This window comes from Lates calcarifer, linkage group LG3 (assembly GCF_001640805.2).
Source record: "Lates calcarifer isolate ASB-BC8 linkage group LG3, TLL_Latcal_v3, whole genome shotgun sequence".
Taxonomy (NCBI): Eukaryota; Metazoa; Chordata; class Actinopteri; family Centropomidae; genus Lates; species Lates calcarifer.
The window spans coordinates 22,656,853-22,682,645 of record NC_066835.1 but is presented as its reverse complement, the minus strand read 5'-3'; the positions used below and the strand labels follow the sequence as shown (position 1 = coordinate 22,682,645).

General features: G+C 41.4%; 1 protein-coding gene across 1 annotated transcript in view; it reads left to right on the top strand.

Annotated features, from left to right (window-relative positions):
• Positions 1 to 25,793, top strand: part of LOC108873897 (semaphorin-6D) — a 146,085-nt gene that overhangs the window by 89,378 nt on the left and 30,914 nt on the right. Inside the window, 2 exon segments of the mRNA XM_051069284.1 lie at positions 124 to 264; positions 2,918 to 2,995. Coding sequence (XP_050925241.1) covers positions 124 to 264; positions 2,918 to 2,995 — 219 coding nt within the window.

Genomic DNA, 25,793 nt, shown 5'->3' with positions numbered 1-25,793 from the left:
AATGTCTTCAAAGAACCTAAAAGAAGTCCAGTCACCGTCAGCTCTATCACTAAAGACTGCCTTGACCTGGAGGACTGAGAACCTACATAAAACCTATAATCTGCTTCCTGTCTGTGTGTCCAGATGTAACGTTCAGGGTCAGGAGGACAGGAGAGTTCTGGGACTGGAGCTGGATAAGGACCACCACGCTTTGTTTGTTGCCTTCACCAGCTGTGTCATCAGAGTACCGCTCAGCCGCTGCACCCAACACGGAGCCTGTAAAAAGTAAGAAAACTGCAATAAAACCTGCTCATTAACCTGAGGTTTTACAGGTCTTATCCTGATTAAAACGACCTGTTTTTACTTCCCGGGACTCGGTCAGATTTACTGTTTCTGAGCCGGATGTAAAGCTGAACCTTCAGCAGGAAAAACTCGAGGTTTCTGAAACGTAGCAGCACAGAATTCAGCCAAACACTGGTAATTAGTTAATTCTGGAAAACATCCAAAAATCAGAATTAAGCAAATCAAAATCTGGATTCTAATTTGGAAACATAATCAATATTGTAGCAGCGATTGTGAGCCGAGGGAAATGGGGATGCCGAGTCTGAATAGTTAAATATGAACAAAAAGAGCTTATTTATAGACGTCATTAGACTGAACAGAGTCGAGCTTGGCGCCTAAATTAGAGCTCATTCATCACTGGAGAGCGTGCACGTGCACGTGCACACACACTCACAGAGTGGCTTATCAGACTCATTTTAATTACGGAGCTGGGTGAATGAACGCCTGTCGATGTGATGTGGTAACACAGCTGCAGACGTACAGAGAGGTTTCCACCAGCTGTGTCTCCATCATACATGGGACAACATCCCAAAGATGTTCGCCTCAGAAGACGTATCACTCTGTTTCCGACTGGACTCAAGGACCTGATCTGACTGCTGTGAGACTCCCTCACTTCAACACTGACCTGAGACCTGAAAACAAAATCAAGTCTAAAGTTTCAATATCAAATGTTCATCATTCAGAGACCTGAAAGACTTGAAACATCTTGCAGCAGTGATGACTAAAGAAATGACCAGTGACTTTTCAGGAAAGACTAGAAGCTTTTAAATTGACCTGGACCCGGTTTAAGGCCTGAACAATTAACTTGGACTTGATTCAAATGACGCTGAGGCTCGACTTGAGATGTGTCAGATTTTTGTTTTATTGATTTCCACAATTTGAACCGCTGCCACCATCTTTCAAGATTAAGTAAACATTTATAGTCTGACATCACCAACAAACTCTTTTTCTTTGTTTATGCACAAACACACAAAAAGCTGTCACACAAACTCAGTGTCTAACACACACACACACACACACACACACACACACACACCTGTCGTGTCAGCCGTGTCAGGTAGCTGCTGCAAATGGAGGAAGCTGAAACAATGGCTGCCGCCGTCTCTGTTGGCATCACACACACACACACACACACACACACACACACTTCACATGCCAAACACACACAGTTCACAGTCAGGCCAGCCAAAACAGCTGTGTGTGTGTGTGTGTGTGTGTGTGTGTGTGTGTGTGTGTGTGTGTGTGTCACAGCAACTGATACAGCAGAATAACTCTGTATCCCTTCCTCTCTCTCTCTTCTCTCCTTTGTCTCTTTGTCTGTTTCCTCCATCTTTTTCTTTTCCTCTCAGTCTTGACTTCCCTCTCTCTCTCTGCTGACTCTCTCTCCTCCTCTCTCTCTCTCTCTGATGATTTAACCCTCTTCTTTTTCTCCTTCAGTGTCTCAATCTGTTTCTTTCTCCTCTCTTTTTTCTCTCATCCTTCATCTCTCCATCACTGTGTTATTCTTTCCATTTATCCTTTTGGTTTTCTCTCACTTCTTTTTCATTTTCCATTTTCACCTTGTAAATCCAGACTAAAGAAGGTCTTATATCTACCCACATCATGGCGGTGCGTCTGAGGGTTAAATTAGCTCCTATGTTATCAGAGATCTCAGCTGTTAAACTCCAGGTTCAACATAATCCATTGATCCAAGTGTGTGGAGGAAAATCCAACCATACGCAGGAAACTTCAGCCAGTAAACAAGACAACAAATGACCTGGCTTCATTAAACCTGATAACCAGGTGGATATCAACTCGTTAAGTCAACCCAGGATTTCAGGAGATGTTCATTAGAGCAACATCAGAACCACGAGTAAAGTTTGATTTGATGAGAAGAAACACTGACACCTGCAGGTTAATTTAATTAAAGCGACGTCCATGAAATTTAACAAGGTGAAATGTAAACAACGTGATCACATGACTAGGACAGAAAAGAAACACTAGAAATAATTTCCAATGAATAAAGTATTTGTCACGTTATTGTAAACTCTTGTCAGGATCCTGCAGGAATGATGACTCTAGGTCTCCAGTGATCTGATTGGTCTATAGATTGATCCTCTGAAGTTCACCTGCCATGGAGCAGGTCAGCTGTTCAGCATCAGTTACTATGGTGATTTACCTGAACCCTGAAAACCCAGAGTTAAACCTGTCTATTGAACCATGAACAAGGCATTCATTTTAATTCTAACATCAGTCAGTGATGTTCCCTGACGTGTAGCGTCCGTCACCTTCACTGTAGATTTGAAGAGGGAGCGAGGGGAGAGCAAAGGATGATGGTCTCTGTAGTTCTCATTTCCCCTTGCAGCTGGAACAAAACTACAGTTTTACCCAGAGGACCTGTCGTTTTTTACCGTCCAGGTCCACGACAGGATCCAGACACTTTGTTATCATGATATCATGAAATTGATGACACTGTTACATCCCTATTAAGCTCGTTACAGTGAAGTGTTGGAGTGTTGGCTGCTGGGAAACCCTGTGTTTTAGTGTTGTGGCTCATCAGTGTGTTTTATATGAATAAATATAAGATAATATCTCTGTGTTTCTGTTCTCTCTCCAGAGCCTGTTTGGCTTCTCGTGACCCATACTGCATCTGGCTTCGGACCGGGAGTTGTGCCAACATGGCGCCGGGTTTCAAGTACGTGTCACTTTCTTAACTTCTCTCTTTCTTTCTGTCACTCTTTCTCCCTCTCTTATCTCTCTCTCTCTCTTTCCTCTGAGCCGTCGTCATAAGTCTGACAGCTAATAAAGCTGCGACGGCTCAACTCATATATCTGCTGTGGCGAGCGAAGGGTCATATATCTGAGAGATGTAAATCCGTGATGCCTTTCACACTCGCAGCCAAAGTAAAAGGATGGATGTGGAAATGTAATGGGAACAAATGTTAAAATGGATGTCAGCTGGAATGTACTGCGAGCACTTTGTTGGTATAAATCTATAAGTTATAAAACTTGAGGTTGAGTTTGTTCTCTGAGTTCAGCAAACACCCAGGAGTTTGTCCTGGTTCAGAAAAAAACATCCAGAACTTCATGATTTACCCTTTAAAGCAGAGTTTTTCCACCTTATCTGACAGTATCTTAAACACCCATTGGTCATTTTACCAGCTCCACCGGGTTGGACCTTCATTCCCTTCATTCTTCATCAGTTTGAGGTGAGTTTTGCTTCATGACATGGAGCATTATCCTGCTGGAAGTAGCCTGTGGCCATACAGGGATGAACATGGTCAGCAGCCACTGGACTGTGGCATTCAAACATGATTGGTTGGTGTTAAGAAAACATTCCCCCCAACATCCGTCAGACCAGGCTATTCAATTCAATTCAATTCAATTTTATTTATATAGCGCCATATCACAACAACAGTCATCTCAAGGCACTTTTCATATAGAGCAGGTCTAGACCATACTCTTTAAAATAGGTATTTACAGAGAGAGACCCAACAAATCCCACCAAGAGCAAGCACTAGGCGACAGTGGCAAGGAAAAACTTCCTTTTAAGAGGCAGAAACCTCGAGCAGAACCGGACTCAGGGTGGGCGGCCATCTGCCTCGACCGGTTGGGTTAAGAAGGAGAGAGAGGGGGAGAGGGGGGAGAGGGGGTAGGGAATAGCGAAAGAAGAACATAGCATAACACAGGTTCCATATCAGATGTAAGATGAGGCCAGTAATACAGCAGTAGTAGTGATAGTAGTGATAATTAAAGTATTAACTGCTAACACAGCAATACAACTAATAGCAGTATAAGTAATTTCTAATTCTAGCAGCAGGTGTTGAGTGGAGTTGTAGGAGCAGCAGGAGACTTGTCATCACAGATCAGACTCTACAGCTCCAGAGGAAGAAATACCTGCAGAAAGAGACAGAAGAGGAGAGAGAGACGGAAGAGCACAATACTACAGGAAAGGGGAGATACTGAGTTAGTAACATGTAACATGGGATATGAATCCATATCGTGGAGAGAGGGGGAGAGAGGGAGAGAGAGAGAGAGAGAGAGAGAGAGAGAGAGAGAGAGAGAGGAGCTCAGTGCATCATGGGAGATCTCCCAGCAGTCTAGGCCTATAGCAGCATAACTAAGGGATGGTTCAAGCCTGAGCCAACCCTAACTATAAGCTTTATCAAAGAGGAAAGTTTTAAGCCTACTCTTAAAGGTACAGAGGGTGTCTGCCTCCCGGACCGAAACTGGGAGAAGGTTCCACAGTAGAGGAGCCTGATAACTGAAGGCTCTGCCTCCCATTCTACTCCTGGAAACTCTGGGAACCACCAGTAAACCAGCATTTTGGGAGCGCAGAGTCCTGGTGGGATTGTAGGGGACTATGAGATCTTTAAGGTAAGATGGAGCCTGACCATTAAGGGCTTTGTATGTGAGGAGGAGGATTTTGAATTCTACTCTAGATTTGACTGGGAGCCAATGTAGAGAGGCTAACACAGGAGAAATATGGTCTCTTTTCCTAGTTCCTGTCAGTAGTCGTGCTGCAGCATTTTGAATCAGCTGCAGAGTCTTTAGAGACTTGTTGGGGCAGCCTGATAATAATGAATTACAGTAGTCCAGCCTAGAAGTAACAAATGCATGGACTAGTTTTTCTGCATCTTTTTGGGACAGAAAATGTCTAATTTTGGAGATGTTACGCAGATGAAAAAAGGCAGTCCTAGAAATTTGTTTTATGTGTGAGTTAAAGGACAAATCCTGATCAAAGGTGACTCCCAGATTCTTTACAGTGGAGCTGGGAGCCAGGGCAATGCCGTCTAGTGGAGCTACATCATTAGAAAGTTTGTTTCTGATGTGTTCAGGACCAATTATAATGATTTCAGTTTTATCTGAGTTTAGTAGTAAGAAGTTGCTTGTCATCCAGATTTTAATGTCCCTAAGACAAGCTTGGAGTTTGGCTAGATGATTGGTTTCATTAGGTTCCATTGACAGATAAAGCTGTGTATCATCTGCATAACAATGGAAATTTATGGAGTGTTTCCTGATAATATTGCCCAAGGGAAGCATATACAGAGTGAAGAGGATTGGTCCAAGCACTGACCCTTCACTTCTCCACCAGATTAGCTCTGGTTCTCGAACTGGTTCAAGATTCTTGGAACCTTGGTTCTATCCAGAGAACTGGCCCATGGTTCCTCCATGTTAGAGCAGTAATCAGTGATCCAATCAGTGGATCTCATTGAGTACCTGCAAGTGTTTGTTCATTTATTCCAGCAGATCTCTGCAGCTCTTTGTTTCCTTCAGTTTCTCACGTGACGTTTTTTGGTTCCAGCAGGGAACTGATTTTTCAGCCTCTGAATCGATTTATTTCTGGTCGAAATGCTCCAAATGTTTCAAATCTAGCTTCGTGGAAAAGAGATACCAGGTCTTCTATTGTTCAGTTTTGGTTTAATCTGCAGATCTGCTGCTCATTAGATGGTTTTTGGACTTGATGTGAAAATCACAGACTTGTTTTCTGAGACATTTAAACGACCACGACAGTTTGATCACATTTCTTCCTCATGCTGATGTTTGCTCTGAACCTCTGGATGTCTTGTACATCATTTCAGACACTCCGTAACATGTTTGGTATCTACTGTGGAAACTTTGGGATCTCCACTGAAATTGATGATAATCCGATGATCTGTGAGTTTGAACAAACAACATGGGTTTGTCCAGAGGAAATCCTTTATTGGAGGATGTAGTTTTTCTACAAAAATCCCAACTGCAGATGAATGAATCAGATTATTTTCTGTCCAAAAACACTGCAGTGTTGAGTGTTCTCATTATACTTAAGATCCAGAGAATGATGATCAGGGTCAATGATCAGGAGTTATGTCGTTTTTAGCCGCTTCATAAATAATGTTTGATATTTAAAGCCAATTGTTGACTCTGCTCATCAGAACAAACAGGAAGTGTCTTTGTGTTTACCTGCTGGAGGTTTTACAACATCAGGTCAGATCAGATGAACCTTTTATCATCACCTGGAAAATAAGAATCTCCAGAGTCGTGTGTGGCTCAGAGAGACAGTTTGAGAGCATGGCAGACGGCCGGCGTGCCGAGCGTTCGTGCTCAGCTGGTCCTCGATGGCTGATGTGTGCCGCTGATCTGCAGATCACACAGCCGACGTCCCTCCTGTGTGTCACTACAGGTGACACACTTCGTTTCAGACCGGGTGGCAGATGCTGCAGCAGCCGAGCAGGGATGTGGAGAGAGTCTGAGGGCTCTCTGTGAGCAGCAAAATGTCTGCACGCTGACACAAAGAGACTCGTGTTCAAGGACAAATGTTCATCGTGCTGCTTTCCAAACATCTTCAGGGTCATTTAACTCTACATCAGACTATTAGAGAGTGAAGTAATGCTGCTGCCTGCTGCTCATTTTGTTTGATAGAAACTTTCCTGCAGCACTTTCCTGAGATCTAGCTCCGACCACATTCAGTCTGACCTGCTGTTCACTCAGTTTGAAGGCTTTTCTGAAGGGGTGGAAATGAGGGATGAGGTTTTCTTAATGATTTCCTCAGTTTACTTACAAACACAGAATAATCCTGTAGGTTATCGACTCCCTCTGATCCATGAACAGCAGACTACATGATCATGGTCCTGAACTGATCGAGTTGATAGAAAGTTTAAATATTTATTCGGCAGGTGCTCAGAGGTTTTCCTGCAAACTTATAAGGTGAAAAAGACGGCCAGATAATGAAAGCACAAAATGACCTGATCACAGAACATCCATCTGGTTTCAAGGCAGCGATATAAACTATTTTTTCACTGTGTTCATAGTTTAAAATATTGATTCTTCTGTTAACTCTTGTGTAATTATGGTTCCACGCTGCCGACAGCTGTGACCAGAGGCTTCATGTTTTCATGTCATCCATCTCATTCTTCTGAACATGACAGCTCAGGAACACCTTGAGGGAATTTCTTCAAATTTGGCACAAATGTTCACTTGGACTCAAGGATGAACTGATTAGAATTTGATGGTCAAAAATCAAGGTCAGGGTCACTGTGACGTCTTAAAACATGCAGCTGGACTGGTTGGCGGAGGCGTACAACCAGGATTCTGCTGGTTCGATGGTTTCAGCTCCTCTGTTGGTTTTACCCTCATAGTCTCAGGGACAGTTGTTGTTGTTATTGGTTTTTCTCACTAAATGTGTCTGAAGGATGACAGGTGAGGTGATGTTGGACTGATGTGTCACTCTGGATCAGTTGAAATCCCACTAATGTCCAGATGTGGACTGAGTATGTGGGATGCAAGCAATCAAAGCTGACTGAGCACCTGAAATGACTCTTCCCACCTCACTATTTTAAAGTCTTATCTCACCATAATGCACAAATAGGCTCCTGACAGTCACTCATAATGTCTAAGAATACTGAATATGCTCTGCGTAGAGTGAAGAACAGATATAATCTGTGATACTCGGACCAATTCCATCTTATTTTCGCTTTTAGTCTTTCATTTTAAACACTCTAATACTCTATGATACATCCTCTGATGCTCTCCGCCTTTTCATCTGCGCTCACAGAACAGATCAGAACATAAACGTTCTCATGCAGCCGATGTGGTTAGTTAGTCTCTGCTGCAGCCTCAGTGAAGCTGTCGACCTGCAGGAGCTTATAACCGATGATATTTACAGATGAGGAGGCTGCAGACGCTCCACAGCTCTCCCAGGATTAAAACAAGTCCTCCCCCGAGAGACAAATATGAATATAATATCACTTCGATTTGCAGGGGAGCGGAGGAATGGCAGAATAACCCACGCTCAGCCGCAGATCGATTGTCATGAAGTGTTGTGGAGTGGGCGCGAGCTACCTGACACTTTGGAGTTATTGATCGGAAGGTGGCGCGAGGGAACACATTTGATTTCACAAGCTACTGGCTGTAGTGTGTGTGTGTGTGTGTGTGTGTGTCTGCTGCTAAAATCTCATCTTGTCTCGACGTATTGATGGACTCGGGCACAGAAACTCGGGGGATTTCATCTTCAGGCTCGACTCTTGTGTCTTGAATTTAGAGCCTAACTGAAAACATTTGGGAGTTTAAAGAAGCACTTACAGGAGTGTTTCTGCAGAGGCAGAGTTAAGACCAGACACTTCAGACAACAACATTGTTTTCACAGACACTGGTCAATTTTGAGCTGTTTTGTCAAATAGATTGGAGAGATTTGAGGCTATTCTGCTTCCATAAAATCTCTCCTTTCAGACTAATGGAAAATCCACATTTAGGGTTCATTTTACTACAGTTTGTCTGTTTGTGTGTGTAGAGTTCTACTAAATTCACCAAAAGTTAGACAACATGCAACATCATGATCAGTGCATTTAATTTCATTTAATCATTGGGCAGATGCTTGGTGACTTATGTAAAGCTCCAGAGGAGCAGGAGACCTTGAAGTAAGAACTAAGAACTAGATCTGTTCAAGCAGACAAAGAACAGGAGATCAGGTAAAGAGATGAGTCTTGAAGATGCTGTTGAAGGCAGAGAGGGATGCTCCTGCTCTGATAGTATTTGGGAACTGGTCTGGGAACAGTGTGGACTGAGAACGCTTTGTGTGCAGATGGCGATCCTTGGACTCTTCAGGCATGATGAACAAACAGCCTTGGAGGGCAAAACATAAAAACTGCCTGTGATGAAGCATAAAAGGAGGCGTTCTTCAGATCCATGGATGTGAACGTTCAAAGAACGTCTGCTGTGCTCACCACATGGAAAGGCGACACCTTGAGGAATCTGTTGAGTCCCCTCAAGTTGAGAACAGGATGATATCTGCTTGTCTTTTTCTTTATGAGAAAATAAGTAGAACCTTCTGGGATCTACTGGTTCGATTACACCCTTAATCAGGAGGGCAGAAGGCTCAGGATTTTGCCGGGTCGCCAATAATGGTCAGTCTGACCTGATCGGAGGCCAGAGGCTACTGTGGAAACCGCCCAGGGGTCTGAAGCGTGAACATCCCAGTAACTGAGTTACTTCTGGTAAAAATAATCAATGCCCAGCCTTGAGGTCTCAGTTCCTGGCCCCCTGAACCTTGGATATCTACCCCCCCCCCCCCTTCTTAACCCAACCGGTCGAGGCAGATGGCCGCCCACCCTGAGTCCGGTTCTGCTCGAGGTTTCTGCCTCTTAAAAGGAAGTTTTTCCTTGCCACTGTCGCCTAGTGCTTGCTCTTGGTGGGATTTGTTGGGTCTCTCTCTGTAAATACCTATTTTAAAGAGTATGGTCTAGACCTGCTCTATATGAAAAGTGCCTTGAGATGACTGTTGTTGTGATACGGCGCTATATAAATAAAAAAAATTGAAATTAATTGAATTGGATACCCTTGGACACCTCCAGCGCTGCTGGGCCAAACAGCTTCCCCTGGTTTTATCAGGACACTACAGTTTAATCTGAAGGATTATAATCTCGGGATCAGTAATTCAGTCGTTTTGAGTTAAACTGATGTGAGTGTGCTGTTGCTCTCCCACAGCTTCAGTGTGTGTCTTCAGATTTTCAGCTCTTGTTTTATAAATCGAGTCTGCGTCTGTGCTTTGAGACTTCCATCAGATGTGAACCCAATCAGTGTCAAACACAAATATTCCAGCAGGCATACATAATCCCTCCATTGATCTGCGCTCAGTCTGAATGTGATGTTCTCGTCGGCTGACAGCTCTTTATATTCGCCTGTCTCCTCTTGATGTGTCTCTTCACATCGATCGATAGCTCGCAGAGCCTCGGGGGGGTCGTGTGTCTTTTTCTATAACAGAGCAACTTTTCATACTCTGCAGATCTTTGGGGGGGAGGGAGGGGGGCGAGAGTCAGACGAGTTGTGTGACTGGTTAAAGTTAAAGCTGGTTAACAGGAAGCTAACCAGGACATTTTAATAACTTTAACTGATGGTGGAGGAGCAGTTCTCCCTGTGACGACAGTGTTATGAGTTTGTTATGGAGGGAAGGGGAGGACATTTGTCAGGCTGAGAGGATAAAAGTAAGAAAGGAAGGAAGAAGAAATAAAGAAAGATGAAAAGAAAGGGAGAAAAGAGTCATTTTAGGCTCAAAAAGGTGAAAATAAACACCTGTCACATCCTAAAATACTGTGTCTTGCTGCAACAGTTTGTGTCTAATAATAAAGTGCTGGCAGAGATTTATAAACTCTGTCTCTACAGCGTCGACTGAGGAAACCAGAGTCCAAAATAGACAAAGCTATTGTTGCTATAATTATCTGTGTTGCACGACCTTTAACTCGCTGTTAGAACCCAGCAGTGGAGGGAAAGGAAAGGAACTAAAACAAAAACTAAAACTAGAGTTTATTGCATGACATAAACCTCGGCTAGCTCACCTGCTCTACTCCTACCTGTCCAAACCCAAAACACTGCTTCTGGTTTTTCTTTACAAACTCATCTCTCTCTGTGGCCCAGTCTCCAGTTTCTCAGGAAGTGAGATGTGCAGGATCTTAAAGGGAAACTATTATCCTCACTTCCAACTCTATATTTTTATTCTGGGACTCCACCAGACATGCAGAAAAAAAAGTCCTTATTTATCTCAGACTGTCTGTTCTGCAGCACCTCAGTTCAGCCTCTGACTGAAACAGACAGAATTAACTCAGACCTCTTTAAAAACCAACTCATCCTCTTACTGGTGCAGAAACTGTAAAAGTATTAAATAAAACATAATCCATCTGTACGTGTTGGAGCCTGAATCTCGTCTTTCAGTCACAGTCACATTTTAACAGTTGTACATGCAGGGAAGCATTAAAATTGTGACTGAAGTTGGACACGTCTGCTGTCAGAAAACAAAGCTAACACTGATGACAAAATGTTTCTCTGCTGTCATCAAACGACAGAAAGGAAAACCTACACCATCGGTTATTCATTATATTTCTGTGATATTACTAATGTAGACTGTTTGGGAGAAGGAGCTCGGAGGAGATGATCACATGAAGGAATCTTTTGACCGTAAAAAAAAACCTGTTGGAAACTGTTGGAGCTTCTGTCTCAGAGGGACCGTTGCTGAAACTTTAGCAACACACATCACATGTATGATGGAGAATAAGGAAAAACAGAATAGGTCCTGTGTAAACTATTCTTCAAGTCAGCAGTAAAGTGTTCACGCGAACATTAAAGCAGGTTTTTCTCTCTGGAGTATTTCCTGCTGTTCATACTGGACGCTGACAGATCCTTTCCTGAAGTGATTTCAGGCTACGTCCACGCTAGTTTTAAAACTCATCACTGTTGCTATGGTTACGCCTGGTGTCCACACGACCCTGAGAGAATTGAGCTCCTAATACGCTGTTGGACCTGTTTTAGTTTGAAAACTCTGAGGTTGTGTTTTAGTCTGAATGGACCAAAACAAAGACGCAGACGTCCATGTTCACTTCCTGATTGGGTCTCATCAGTCACACCGTATCCTTCTCTGATTGGTCACACTCCGATCACGTGAACCATTTCAGCCTTGAGCACCTGTGGCTTGTTAATTATCTGATACGGAGCTGAAATCATCGTCTGGATGGAGATGGTTTTAGTTTTAAAATCCAAAGTCCTGAAGTAGAGTTCATCAAATCAAGTGAAGATCTTCCAAAGTGACAGTCTGCCGAGTACAAACTTCCCTCTTTGCTGCAGTCGAAGGACAGGAACACAAAGAGATAGTTTCTGTGTCATTTTGATGGCTCACAGTCGGTTTGGAAAGTCCTGCTGCGGTGAGATGAACTTCAGTATTTCTAAAATCCTGGCTACAGCTCTGAAAATCAGCCTTTTCTTCCTCCTCTCTTCTGTCCATGTGGAGAGTTTGATGATTGAGGAGCAGAAGATGAGTTTTGTTCTGGTCGTCTTCATTTACTTCTGAAGCACCACGTCTCAGTTCAGCAGGAAAACTGTTAAAAAAGGAAGCGAGGCGCTGCCGAAATACTGTTTTCTCCTAACGTCAGAAAATCACAGAGACAGGAAACAATAATATCTACGGCGACGGCAGCCCTCAAAAGACACACAAGTGGCATTTTTAATACAAACAAGAGCAGAGCGCAGCCGGAGCAGAGAAGAGCTGCTGGAAGATTAAAATGGACAGGATGAGCCGGTGGAGATAAAAAGAGACGAGGGAGAGGAAACGGAGAGGGAGGCAAAGATGTGATGCAAGAGGTGGAAAGGAAGAAGAAGCAGAGCGACGATGAGAGACGGAGAATCACAAAAAAAGGAGAGATATCTGTGTCAGAGAGAGAAAAGGAAGAGGAAGTAAAACAGGAAGACACACAGTCAGTCAGTTTATTCTCCTGTTTCTCTGCCTCGATCAGAGCTGAAGTCTGAGTCGGCTCCGACTATTTACTTTTCCAAATACTATAATTAACCTGCTGATAGTTACTAATCAGGACTAAACTCAAAGATTGTCATTAGTTCTGCAGGGGTTTGATCATAAAGTTAAGTATTGGAGCCACATGAAAAGTCAGTTCATCCTGAGAGAACATGAATGTTTCATCATCATCTGGTCATCTAAAATTCACATTTCGGTGTTTATTTTACTGAACTTTGTTTGCCTAGTTTTTTACTAAATTCATCAAAGGTTCATTACAGGTATCATTGTAAATCTTGTCTCTCCTGTCAAATCCGAATATTCCTTTATAAATCATCCACAACATCATTAGATTAGAGAAGAAATCTTCACCTCTGCAGCTCTTACAGTCACCACACTCCCCACTTTTATTCCTGTCTATATTCTGAAGGTTTGTTCATGCATCATTCACAGCCTGATATAAAGAACATTTTATTCCTAAAAACATGGACTCTGTAATTTCTGTCTGGAATTATGCACAGCAAATATTTAATTAGATAATGCCTCATTTGCATAGTTAAACTTTGGAAAAGTTGTAATACAAAAAGTTCATAGTTAAAAGTTCTACCTTGTTTCCCCTGTAGTGTCGTGCCAGATGAAATCAGTCAGACAGTGCGAAGGCTAAAGGTCAAACTGCAGGAGGATGATATTACAGTGACTGCAGAGTGATGATTGTGTGAGAGAGAAAAGCGAGGAAAGAGGAAAAACTAGTCCATGCAAGGAGATGGAAAGGATTTATATGGGAGAGAGTTATTGGAGGGAGCCGAGCAGAAAGATTTGAGAGAAGAGAAAAAGATTCAGAGGTGGGAAGACGACGACGTGAGTCACCTCCCTAAGGAGAGAGAAAAATCTCTCTCTGCTGTTCCTGGTCCTTTTTTACAAACTAAAACCACCACACTGATCCACTAGAAACTGTGTCAGAGATCAGTGTAATTCATTAGCAGACATCATTGCCTTTAATAAACATCATCACGTCTAATAACTGGTCTGAGAACCAGTGTTTGTTACGTCCCAGAGGCTGATGGGAGAGCAGTCAGTGTTTGTCCTGTGTGCTCTGCACTGAAGTGGAGCAAAGTTTGACCAAGTTTGGTGATTATCCTCTATTAGTGTCAGTGAAGATCACATCACAGCTGCACAAGTCTTAGCAGGCCCTGTTAACATCAAACCCTCAGACACAATACAGTCCAGCACTGAGGCCCAGTCCTGGATCTTCAGCATCCTCAGCAGGGACGCAGCAGAGGGTAGATGAGGTCCAACACCGGCTGTACTAACCTGTCGTAAATCACTGGCTTCAGACCAACGAATGTTCCTGTTCATGAAGACGTCTGAGAGATAAAGTCATCAGCATATTATTCCCATGGGTTTTTCATGTTAACGTCCCCGACAACCTCTGTAGTCTCATTTAGACACTCGTTAGCAACCGCCTTTTTTAAGACACGTAAAAGCTTCAAACATCAGGAGTGGGGGATTTACTGACCCATTTTATGTCTGAGAATAAAACCTGAAAATGTCTTGAGCTTGTGTTAAAACCACAGACCTTATTTCAAACATTTAACCAGAAACACACTGACAACAGGAAGAGCTAACATGCTAACACGCTAACATGCTAACTGACTTCCTGGTTTTAGGATCAGTCCTGTACCAGCTGTATGGATAGACAAGGTTTTATGTGCAGTATGAGTCCAAAACGACAAAATCGTCTCTTTAACTTGAACTTCTTTCAGCTGCCACCTCAGCTTCTTTCAGTTGTTCAGCTTTCAGTATAACAGAATTTACCATAAGTGACAAAATCATGTTGAAAGTTTTAAACAAACTTCTTGGGGCTCAGCAGAATCTTTAACAAACGAGTAACCAGACTGGCCGTACTGGGCCTTTTCAGGAGCTAATCAAACTAAAATTTAGTCTCCAGCAAATAACCCAAGTGTAGAAAAGCAGCAGAGCCTGACCCCAGTGCAGCTGATCGAAGCATAAATACAGAACATTTTGTAAAGGCAGAGATTATTATTCAGAGCTTCACTGAAGTGAGTTTAGCTTCTCAAACTTCTGCAGTAAGTGGAGGGTTTCCTCCAGGGAGACACAGAGAGGAGGATGGAAAAAGTTGGAGAGGAAAAACTTTAACTGAAGAGAGAAAAAGGAGAAAGAGAGAGAGAGAGAGAGGTGGAGGAGGGAGATACAAATAGAGAATGAAGGAGAGATGGAAAGAGAGGAGAGGGAGGAAGGAGAGGAAAGAAAGAAGAGGGACAAACAGACAGGGTCCACAGGAGACGAACACCAGATGGACTTGGTTGTTGTGGCAGCAAGGCAGCCGTTTCCCTGGAGACCGCCTCTGTGTGTGTGTGTGTGTGTGTGTGTGTGTGTGCGCGCGTGTGTGTGTCAGAGACGATGTGTGTTTGTGAGTGTTGACCACACACTCACACACACACACACACACACACACACACACAGGCAGATAAAGTGACAAAATGGTGCAGGTGAAAAACGACAAATCTCCTCCATCAGTGACGGAAGTTGACAGAGTTAGAGTGAAAAATAATTTTTCTTTTTCCTTTATTCAACCAGGTAAAAGTCTCACTGAGATTAAAATCTCTTTGTTGTGAGAGACCTGGTCAAGAGGGCAAAGAAAGAAAGAAAGAAAGAAAGAAAGAAAGGAAAGAAATATCGAGACCCAGAAACAGGCACAGTTCTTAAAGTTAATAATTATTGTGGTTTTCTTGAGCTTTTAGAGATGGTGACCTCGTGAATTTTGTGGGACTTACTGTTTTCATTGTTAATAAAACTAGCTCAGCTTGTTTTTAGGTTAGGATTACTTCCATTTTGATGGTTCAGGAGGTTCTCCTCCTCTCAAAAACGAACAGACCAGCTGATTAAAATCACTGAATAAAACAGTTTCAGGTTAAAAATCGATGTTTCTTTGTGATGTTTCTTGGACGTGGAGAGCGGTTGTTTGCTCAGATTGTTTCTCTGATTACAGAAGATCCAGACGTCTGAGGACGAAAATCCTTCAACTGGTTTAAGATCAGAGTTAGAACTTCAGAAAACGTGACGGAGACTTGAAAGAAAGAGAAAGTAGTTGACAGAAAATGTTTTAATGTCCGGCTAATGGAAAATACTGCACCTTATATATTTCAGGTGTTTTGAGGTTCAGGAACCGTTGTCATTGTAGTAGTTCTGGTGTTAAGCAGGATGTGTTGTTTTCCTTGGTCTCTCAGGTTAATGCACCTATTTTCCATCCATGTATTCAGACACACATCAGCACCTCCATTCAAATTAACAGGCCATTTTCTCTCTGTGTCTCATTATAACAGCTATTATTCCTCCATCATCCTCACCCAGCCCAAACCTCTTCCCTTCATGACTTTAATAACTTCACCAAATCACACCTGTGTGGGTGTTAAACGTCCGCCGCCATCTCATTGGACCTTCAGGACTGAGTTTATGACTGTTACTGGTGCAGAGATATCGCCGCTGTCAGGTTTTAACTCATCCGAACAGCTGTCTGGTGCCTCGAGAGCCGAGTTCACCGAGAGCAAACGGGAAATTAAGTGCTTCGCTCCTCCATGCCTCAGTGTTGTAAGACTTAATCATGGTATGCTCAGTTGTTTATACAAATCAGCCTTTTGTCCCTCAGCAGGGTCGAAACTATTGAAAATAAAGAAGTTATATGTCTGTGGACTCATTTTAGCCTTGACTTTAATCTCCCATCTGCATCTTCACCAACAGTTTAAAGACTTGAATGATATGACTGTTTTATGGTGAGCTGTCTTTTGGTGTGAGTCTGAGTCAAGTCTCAAGTCATTTGATTCAAGCTTCAAGTGATTATATTCAGAATTAGTTCTAGATAATCATAAGAGAGAAATCCACATCAAGTCTTAGTTCATTCAAGACAAATCCAAGTCAAGTCTGTGGTCATTGGATCCAAGTCTCAAGATGTCTCAGATAAGTTTAAATAAAAATGTCAAGTCACAGGTCATTTGATTCAAGTCCAGTTCATGTTTTAAGTAGTTCGGGACAAGTCTCAATCAAATCTTAGCTCATTCAAGTCAAGTCTCAAGTCATTTGACTCAAGTCTCAAGGCAAGTGTTAAGTTATTCAAGACAAGTCTTAGGTCAAGTCTAAATACACTTGATTCAGGTCAAGTCTGAAATCATTTAAGTCTCAAATCATTTAATGCAAGTCCAAATCATGCCTCAAGTTTTTTAGGCCCCAAAAAACTTTGGTTTTGAATCCAGTTGTTTTTAAGTAATTTGAGGCAAGTATGAGTCAAGTCATTCAAGATGAGTCCAAAACAAGTCTTTAGTCATTTGAGTCTAGTCCACATCAAGACTCATCAAGAGTTCATCCTAATCAAGTTTTAAGTGTTTTACAGCAAGTCTTCAGTCAAGTTTTAAGTCACTTGACACAAGTTTTAGGTCAAATCTTCAGTTTTAAGTAATTTAAGTGTTAAGTCTCAAGTCAAGTTTCAAGTCATTCAAGACAAGTTTTAAGTCAAGTCTAAACACGTTTTACTGAAGTCTGAGTCAAGTCTTAGGTCATTCAAGATAGACACAACAAGTCTTTTCAATTTAAAAGACTTCAGTGATAAATTTAATGACGTCTTTGACTCTGCCGTCGATGTTAGACTGATCTATACACTGAGCCTTTTTCATCAGTCTTTCAGAGACAGTTTCTAAGGCTGTTTATTCAGAGCTGACATTACACCAGAACAAACTGTTTATTGAAACCCATATGTCATCAGCACAAATGCATCATGGGAGTGTGCAGAAATGGTAAACGTTCTGTCTTTAACTGAAATTTCCTGCAGCCATTTATACATCCTAATTGCCTTTCACAGCCTTTGAAACCTGTTCACGCCTCCATTGTAGAGCTTCACTGTTGAGAACATGAAAATACAATTCAGCAACAACAGCATCTGATAACTTGGCTGTATTTTATAACCCACTGAGTCTATTTCCGTCCCCTCCTCCGAGTCGCTTCCCTGCTCGATGAACGAGGCGTTTAGGTGCCCAAGAGGGTTCGGGATTTATAGCCGTTCGCCGTCGCAACAACCTCCTCCTGTTCTCTCTCTTTTTCTCCTCACTTACAGCTCAGCCCACGCTGGTGAAAATGTAGCTCGAGATGGAGGAAAGATGGTGATGGAGAGAGAATGAGTGATAAGGGAGATAAATATTGAGTGACTGTGGGGGCGGAGGAGTTAGCAAATAAGTGAGGTGGAGGAGAGGTAAATATAGAGTGAGAGAGGAGAGGAAAGCATAATAATTTCATAATAAATCCAAACATGTCAAGTTCATTAAATGTGATCGAAATGTTCCACAGCTCTTCTTCTGTTGCATAATTCATTTATCTGTTATTGGATTATGGGATTAGTATTTATACTGGGAGAGAAAAGTCTGGGAGATGATAACAGTCGTTTGCTAAAGTGCAAAAAGAAAATGTACATGGTAAAAAGTATGTGGACACCAGAACATTTATTCCCTGACCCTTCTCCAACATTGGTGATAAGGTCTGGTTCACAGTGTTTCAGTCCATCCCAGTGGCATTGGATGGGGGTTGAGGTCAGGGCAGCTGTGTCATTCACAGGGTTGGTGGTTTGATCCTCAGCTCCTCCTGTCCATGTTGATGTGCCCTTGGGCACGACTCTGAACCCCTGTCCCCAGCGATCAGGCCAGAACCTTCCAGTGTAGCTCGCTGCCATCAGTGTCTGCGTGATTGGTCTTCCTCAAACTGTTTCCCCAAAATAACTTTTTCCTGTACTCAATAATTAAAATAATAACATCTGTAAAGCGACGCAAATTCCCTAAAATGTGTTTCATAATTAAATCTATTTGATCCATTTAAACTTGGAAAGTCTAGACGAGCCGTGTCATTAAATGATTTTATCTTATTCATGTGTGTGGGGAGGCAGCAGAAGTGAACAAACCCTCACCACCACCATCACCCCTCCATGACAGAGAGGTTTTCACCCCACCCTCAAGCATCAACCATAAACACTTTTGATTTCCCTCAACACATCTTACAAACTACCTCTGACAGACCATAAACTGGCCCTTCCTCTAAAGTTGCAGTTGTCTCAGTGTGGAGCTTCCTCTTTGTGTTTCCTTGCTGAGCCACGGTGGAGCAGACACATGGAGGTTTATCGCAGGAATAAAACACAAACAAACTGTACTCGAAAACATGCACACAACTCCTTTTATACTACCCTGGATGTTTGCATAGGCGGATGTGTCCACCTGAGTTTAACGGCCAGTTTGGTCTGCGTGGTCGTAAACTTTTGATTGCAGCATCACACCACTGCATCTGCTAAAGTGTTAAAAGAAAACGAGAGTGAGAGAAGTGAGCTGCGAATGAGATATTAGTACAGACAGATGGAGGCAGAGTGTGAAGAGAGAAATGAATTTTGAAGGAATGGAGGAGGCGAAACAGAAAGCAGACAAATGAATGGAAAAGAGGAGAGAGGGAGAAAGTATGGGCAGGTGAAGACTAACAGTGAAGTCTTTTTTTTCACTTTCATTAAACAAGAACAAAAAGTTAGAATAAATGTTTTCTTCAGTCACTCGGTCACTCAGGTGGAATTTTTTTTTTTTTTGCCAATACAAACAGAACATGATAAACAGAGCTGGAAACACGTTGTGCCAAGTAAATAAGGACGTGGGCTCAGTGTGATCAGAATGATGAATGGTTCTGTCTCGGAGCACAGCAGCTGGAAAACAAAGTACCTTTTCATCCTCTCAAATGTTTCTGGGAAAATATCTGTTCACCTCCAGAAACATCACGCCTCCAACTTCAACTTCCTGATGATGGTTTATAACTATAGGTTGGTTGATTGGAGCGTTGCCAAATGTTCCCCCTTTTGTTTTTGTCTCTGGATGAAAAAAAATGAGTCATGGACGACTCTGGCTGACTTTGAAAAAAAAAATAGAACTTTGCCAGAACTACTTAATATAATTGTTGAAAGACTTTTGATTTTGCTGGTGGGTGTTTTAGAGATTATGTTCCATCTGTCAAAAACTGAGTGAGTGCAAGTGGCAGATTTACATGAAATTAACTGGATCATATTTGGAAATACATGCTCATACCTACAACATAAAAACGACCTCTTTGAATGTTTTCGCAATTTGAGACTTTCTGGTTCTATTTTGCGATACTGTATCAAAGATACTATTGGTGTGCCAATCTCCTGTTCCTCCAGTAGGTGGCAGTAATGCACCTGTAAGATGATTTTCCAACAGCCATTAAAACCCTGAAAAATAATAATAATAATAATAATAATAATAATAATAAGAAGAAGAAGAAGAAGAAGAAGAAGAAGAAGGTACTCATGACAACAGTAAGTGACTCTTTTACATTACCAACAAACAGGGAAAAGTATGAATGTATGGTTCTTTCATATGTTTGACGCCAGAACAGCTACCGCTATTAATTTGTGTCAGATTATGCAAATGACTGAATGTTACACAATTCATTTTAGCTTGTTTCTGTGGATAAGCTAACTGTTAATGTATAACTGTGTGTTCAGTATTATTAAACGTTTAAGCTAACAGTTTCTGCATTTGCTTTAAAAAGTTGATGATGACTCTCAGGTTGGTTGTTTGTCGTCCAAAACAAGATAAAGTAAAGATTTAAAGTTTTTCTGTCGTTCAGGCTGTTCGGTGTAGACAAAAATCTATCTTCTGAAATAAAAGGGTTTCGTACTTAAACAGCAAAGACTCTGTTTGTATGATTTAATCTTGTATGAAATTAGTTTATGTACTATGACTGTAACAATTCTAACAGTTTTTTCTCTGTTTTGTAAAAACCACAGAAGGAATAAAGCATGTTTGTATGTTTTAAGTTAACTGAGGTTATGATAGTGTTGGTGCAGTAGTTATGCTGCAGGAAGACAACATCTCCTCTTCTCTCTCTTTTAGTGGAGTCCAGCATTGTACATGGCTGCAAAGAGGGAGCTGAAAGAGTTAAAAGTCACATGTGTTTTCAGCCAGTGTGGAGCTGCCCCATCCTCTGAAGATGGAGGAAGAGGAACTGGCAGAGGCTGCACAGCTGTGGGTTGAGGAACCATGTGAAAACCTGGATGAACATGAGGGGGAATCAGATTTTGGGCCATTCAAATTTATATTTTTTAGATTCAATGGAAATAAATTGTAAGAATCCGGAACTACAACTGTCTCCACCTGAGTTAATACTGTCAGGATATTATGTTCACTTCAAGCTAAACATTGTATTGGAAATGTCTGGAAGAACTCTGAGGCACCTACAGTTGGTTGAAAGTCTTCTAACTCCTTAGACATAAAAACTTTTTTTTCACTGTTGAAGATGTGGAGGTTTGTGAGGAAATTATAGAAAGCCAGGGGTATTTGGCAGTACTGTGAATACCAACAACTAATGACTGTGAATACAAGTAGTAGCAGTGCTGTTGTTGTGATGTGCTGTGTTTGCTGAATAAAGAGCAACAGACCATTTGATTATTTTTTGCTTAATGTTTTTTATTTGTTTATTTAAGCACTTAATTCACTTAGATTATACCATTAGAATACAGAGCTAAGTCAGTGTGAAGAATAAAAAACAAAAATACACAAGGGAAGCTAAAATGAAAAAGCAAAGTAAGGTAATGTGCATAAACAGTATAGTACAGTCTAGAAGTTAAATGATAGAGTAGCAGCACAGTATATGTAGAGTCGAGTGGAAACATCTACTGTAACAGCACACAACAGAATAGTGTGTGTAACCTGATAAATATTATATATATAACATACTACATTAAAAGAATTGATGGTTTTCACATTATTTAATATAATCGATGACAAAATCGCGCACACCGGAAGTGCTTATACGATTTTATTTTGTATTTCTTCGTGCATTTCCTGTCCCGACCTGAGAGCCGAGCCTGCACCGGAAGCAATAGTCAGGCTCGTGACGTCAGCGAAAGACAGCTCAGACCAGGAAGTGATCAGTGAGTCGTCACGGGCTCTCATCATGCCGGTGGCTTGTGTTGTTTACAGTTTCTGTAGAAGCGTTTCTCGAGTCCCACACAGAGGTGTTGTTTTTAAGGAGGAAATGCAAGAAACTGACCGAAAAACGCCTGGAGATGGATTTACAAGCCTTCACGGAGTCGGGCAGGTCTCGTGCAGTCACTGCCTCGTCACAGGTAAGTTCTGTGTCTGTGTTTATGTTGCTGTTTATTTTATTCCAGTTTGTAGTTATTAAGTTAGTGTTTTCTCTTTGCTGTGTCGGAGCTTGTTTCCCTGTAACGGGACAACAAAACACAGTTTGCTAACTGCGGCTAACTACCAAGTATTTAGCACCGGGGTGCGGATAGCATTGATAGCTAACGCTGGCTAGTGTTGCGTTCAGCGGTGAGGTTAGCCTTAATTGCTAATGTTCGCTAACGACCAAGTAGTTAACACCGCTGTGAGGTTAGCGTTGATTGCTAACTCTTGCTAACAACATAGTGTTTAATTCAGCGGTGAGGTTAGCATTGATAGCTAATGTTCACTAACGACCTAACGAAGTATTTAGCACCGCTGTGAAGGTTAGCATTGATAGCTAATGCTGGCTAACCTCCAAGTATTTAGCACCGCTGTGTGATTAGCTTTAGGCTGGATATTCTACAGACATTTACTCTGGATCCAGCGACGTGTTCTGACTTAGTTTCACCCAGTTTTGCTGTTGAGCCACTGAGTATCAAAACACGGAAGCTACTGAAAAACGGCAAGTATCTTTTATTAAAACAGTAATTTAAAATATCAAAACAAATGTGTTACATGAGACTAATTCAGTCCACGTTTATAATATGAGCTAGTTAGCATGACGGTATTGAAACTCTCAGCCAACACTGGGTGAAACAGTATGAAGCCGCTGGATCTGGAGTGAACACCTGTAAACACTAACTGAACTAACTCCATCGCAGTGGCCTATAGGGTGTTCATGTGTCTCTGTACACTCAATTGTGTTATAAACAGAGAGCACTTTGTTTTGTAGCTTACAGATATTCCTCATTCAGTTTAATGCATCTCTGGTGTGTGTGAGCGGCGCAGAGCTGTATGGATATTTGTTTTCTTCCGTTGGCAGTTACAGGATCAGAATCAGTAAAACCACTGAAGAGTAGAAACTCATTGCTCTGTTATTTTCCTCTGTCAGGTGTCTAAACGTTGTATAACCAGCACCATCATTTATTAGTAGTGTTTGTTAGTTTGATGTGTTTACATCGTCTGTGTTGTCCTCATAATGTCTGAGGGACGCAGCCGTCACTAATGCTAACGCAGCTCCTCGGGGAGTGAAGCCCGTGGTTTTCTAATACTAATGACCAAACCTGTGTCAACACATTACTGAGTTTGGAAGCAGCAGTAACTCTAACCCTACGGTCGGAAGTAGTTTGATTTTACGAGGTGATGTTGGTCGGACGATTTAGCTAAGCCAGCTAACGTATGCTAACATATGCTTATGAGAGTTGACAGCTGTCATTAGCATGTGTTAGCTCTCTCTCTGAGGTTTCCGGGTCAGATTACTCCAATGCTCAGCATCAGGTTTAAGTTTATAAGTGAAGGGTAAAACACAGGCGCAGGGTCAACGGTCACTACTCACATCCTTCATATGACTGAGCTGTACTCAGTGATCCACTCAGAGCTCCTAATATCAGCGCGAAATATTCACATGTCTCTTTGTTTACAGCGATGGATGCACACGTGAAGCATGAGAAGCTGATGGGTCTGGACCAGAGGACTGAACCCTGTGTGGAAACTGGTCTCTGGCTGAATCCTCGCCACACATGAGAGCCTGGTCTGATGGGACTGTGACGGAGCAGGGATTTCTGAGATAAAGGTACATTACACTTTATTTTTAATAAGTCAAAAAGATGTTTGACATATACAACCATTCAATATGTCAGGTAAGAATAAAACACCTGCTTTTATTTAAGAACAGTGGATTAAATCAATTAAATCAAACGATCGTCTTCAGTCTGTTGACATCTTATTTTCTCTGTGAAGACAGACGCTTCATCTGAGCTGGAGACAAGAGATTCTGCCTTATCAGCGGTGGAGATGATGTGACACCAGACAGGCGCCATGTTTGCTGCTTCGCCTCAAGGTACAGCTGAGTGTTAAACCTAAAGCTGCTGCAGATCAGCACTGGAACTTATCAACTTACAAGTTTTAATGAATCAGTTTCTACAATGTAGCTTCAACAAATATAAAAGCTTTTAATTTGATTATCATACTGGGAATCTTGTGTAGGATTTAGGACACAAGTTAGGATTTAGTTAATGCTTTCAGTACCATGTAATATAGAAAAACCAAGTCAGTTTTCAATGAGAAAGTATTTCTTCTTAATACAATGGCTTTTATAATATTAAATTGCAATTTGCTTAATATCAAAGCAGAGGAACGGACTTATTCCTCAAGGAAAAGTCAGTTATGTTTAAAACAAAGATTAAAAATCCAACTGAAAAGTTTAATGATCAAACAGCAAAGATAATCACAGACATTTAACCACTAGGAGCTTCATTCTCTCATTTATAATCCAGTGTACTGTAGATGTCCTTTACTTTTCTTCTTTTGACAGTTTGAACTTAAGTTCCCAGAAACCCTCTGTGCTTTTATTTTGATGTTTTTGAAGTTGCTGATGTTTTTTCTCTCCACAGGACTCAGACTGCAGCTTGTGAAGAAGAGACAGAGACATGAAGACATTTCCACAAGGTCAGTGTTAGTTTATTGTTTTCAGTCTGTTGGACACTTTTAAATCTGTTGTCTGGAACAAACATCAACAAATTATAACTGCTGTATCTTGATGTAGCTGTAAACATAAGACAAACCAGAGTAAAACCTGTTAAATATCAGTGACTGTAAAAAATAAGACAAATCTCAGTAAAACCTTTTAAATACACTTAGATGATAAAATTAATTTTTAATGCTTCCTTTTACAATTTTGTGAAATAGAAACACAATTGGCTCAATTGCTCAATTAAAGTATGATTAAGTATGATATTAGTTTAACAGTAAGAAATTTAAGTGATTTTGTTCCACACATTTAACAAACCACAGCAAAGACAATGACAGAAGTTTTGATGACACAGAAGTGCTTTGTTTTACTCTCCCATCTAACGTGATGTAGTTATGGGCAGATTTTCCACAGACTAACATGTCTTAATAAAGCATCTGTAAGAACATTTAACTGCCAATTATTAGTAGTTAATTATTATTACAAATGCTCAATCAAGACATGTTAGTCTGTGGAAAACCTGCTCATAACTACATCACAGATGGGAGAATGAAACAAAATATTTTCCTGTGGTCAAACACAGGTGGAGACTGAAAGTGTCTCCATCTTAACAATGAGAGACCAACACTGTTTACAGCAGTAAGATGGTGGAGGTCCTCTGTCTGCTGTAATTAACAGCTTCATAAGTCTGTTGTTTTCTCTCGCCCACTTCAGGTCCGGACCTCCAGCTGCTGCCGTCTCCTCGTCCTGCAGAGACAGAACACATTATTCACAGAGACTGATCAATTAATCTGTTTTTTTTCAATTCAGTACTGTCCTTAGTCCTTTTAGTTTGTTTTTGTAAGAACTACAGTCACTACTGTTCGTGTGTTCATTGTAAGAAATTAATCAATTGTCCAATAAAGTTTCAAGACATTTTTTCATGATCTTTTCTTTTATAAGAAATTAAAATATTTATATTGCAATATAATTTATAATATATACATTAATACTTCACCTTTAATGACTCTACTTGTTTCTGTGAATTCACCTGAAAAACACAGAACATTAAGACCAGGTTTTTTCCGAAATACATTACGGGTTAGGGTTAGGGTTGTGATTTGCTGTTAGGGTTAGGGTTAGGGTTGTGATTTGCTGTTAGGGTTAGGGTTAGGGTTGTGATTTGCTGTTAGGGTTAGGGTTAGGGTTGTGATTTCTTGTTAGGGTTAGGGTTGTGATTTGCTGTTAGGGTTAGGGTTAGGCTTAGGGTTGTGATTTGCTGTTAGGGTTAGGGTTGTGATTTGCTGTTAGGGTTAGGGTTAAGGGTTAGGGTTAGGGTTGTGATTTGCTGTTAGGGTTAGGGTTAGGGTTAGGGTTGTGATTTGCTGTTAGGGTTAGGGTTAGGGTTGTGATTTGCTGTTAGGGTTAGGGTTAGGGTTAGGGTTGTGATTTGCTGTTAGGGTTAGGGTTAGGGGTTAGGGTTAGGGTTGTGATTTGCTGTTAGGGTTAGGGTTAGG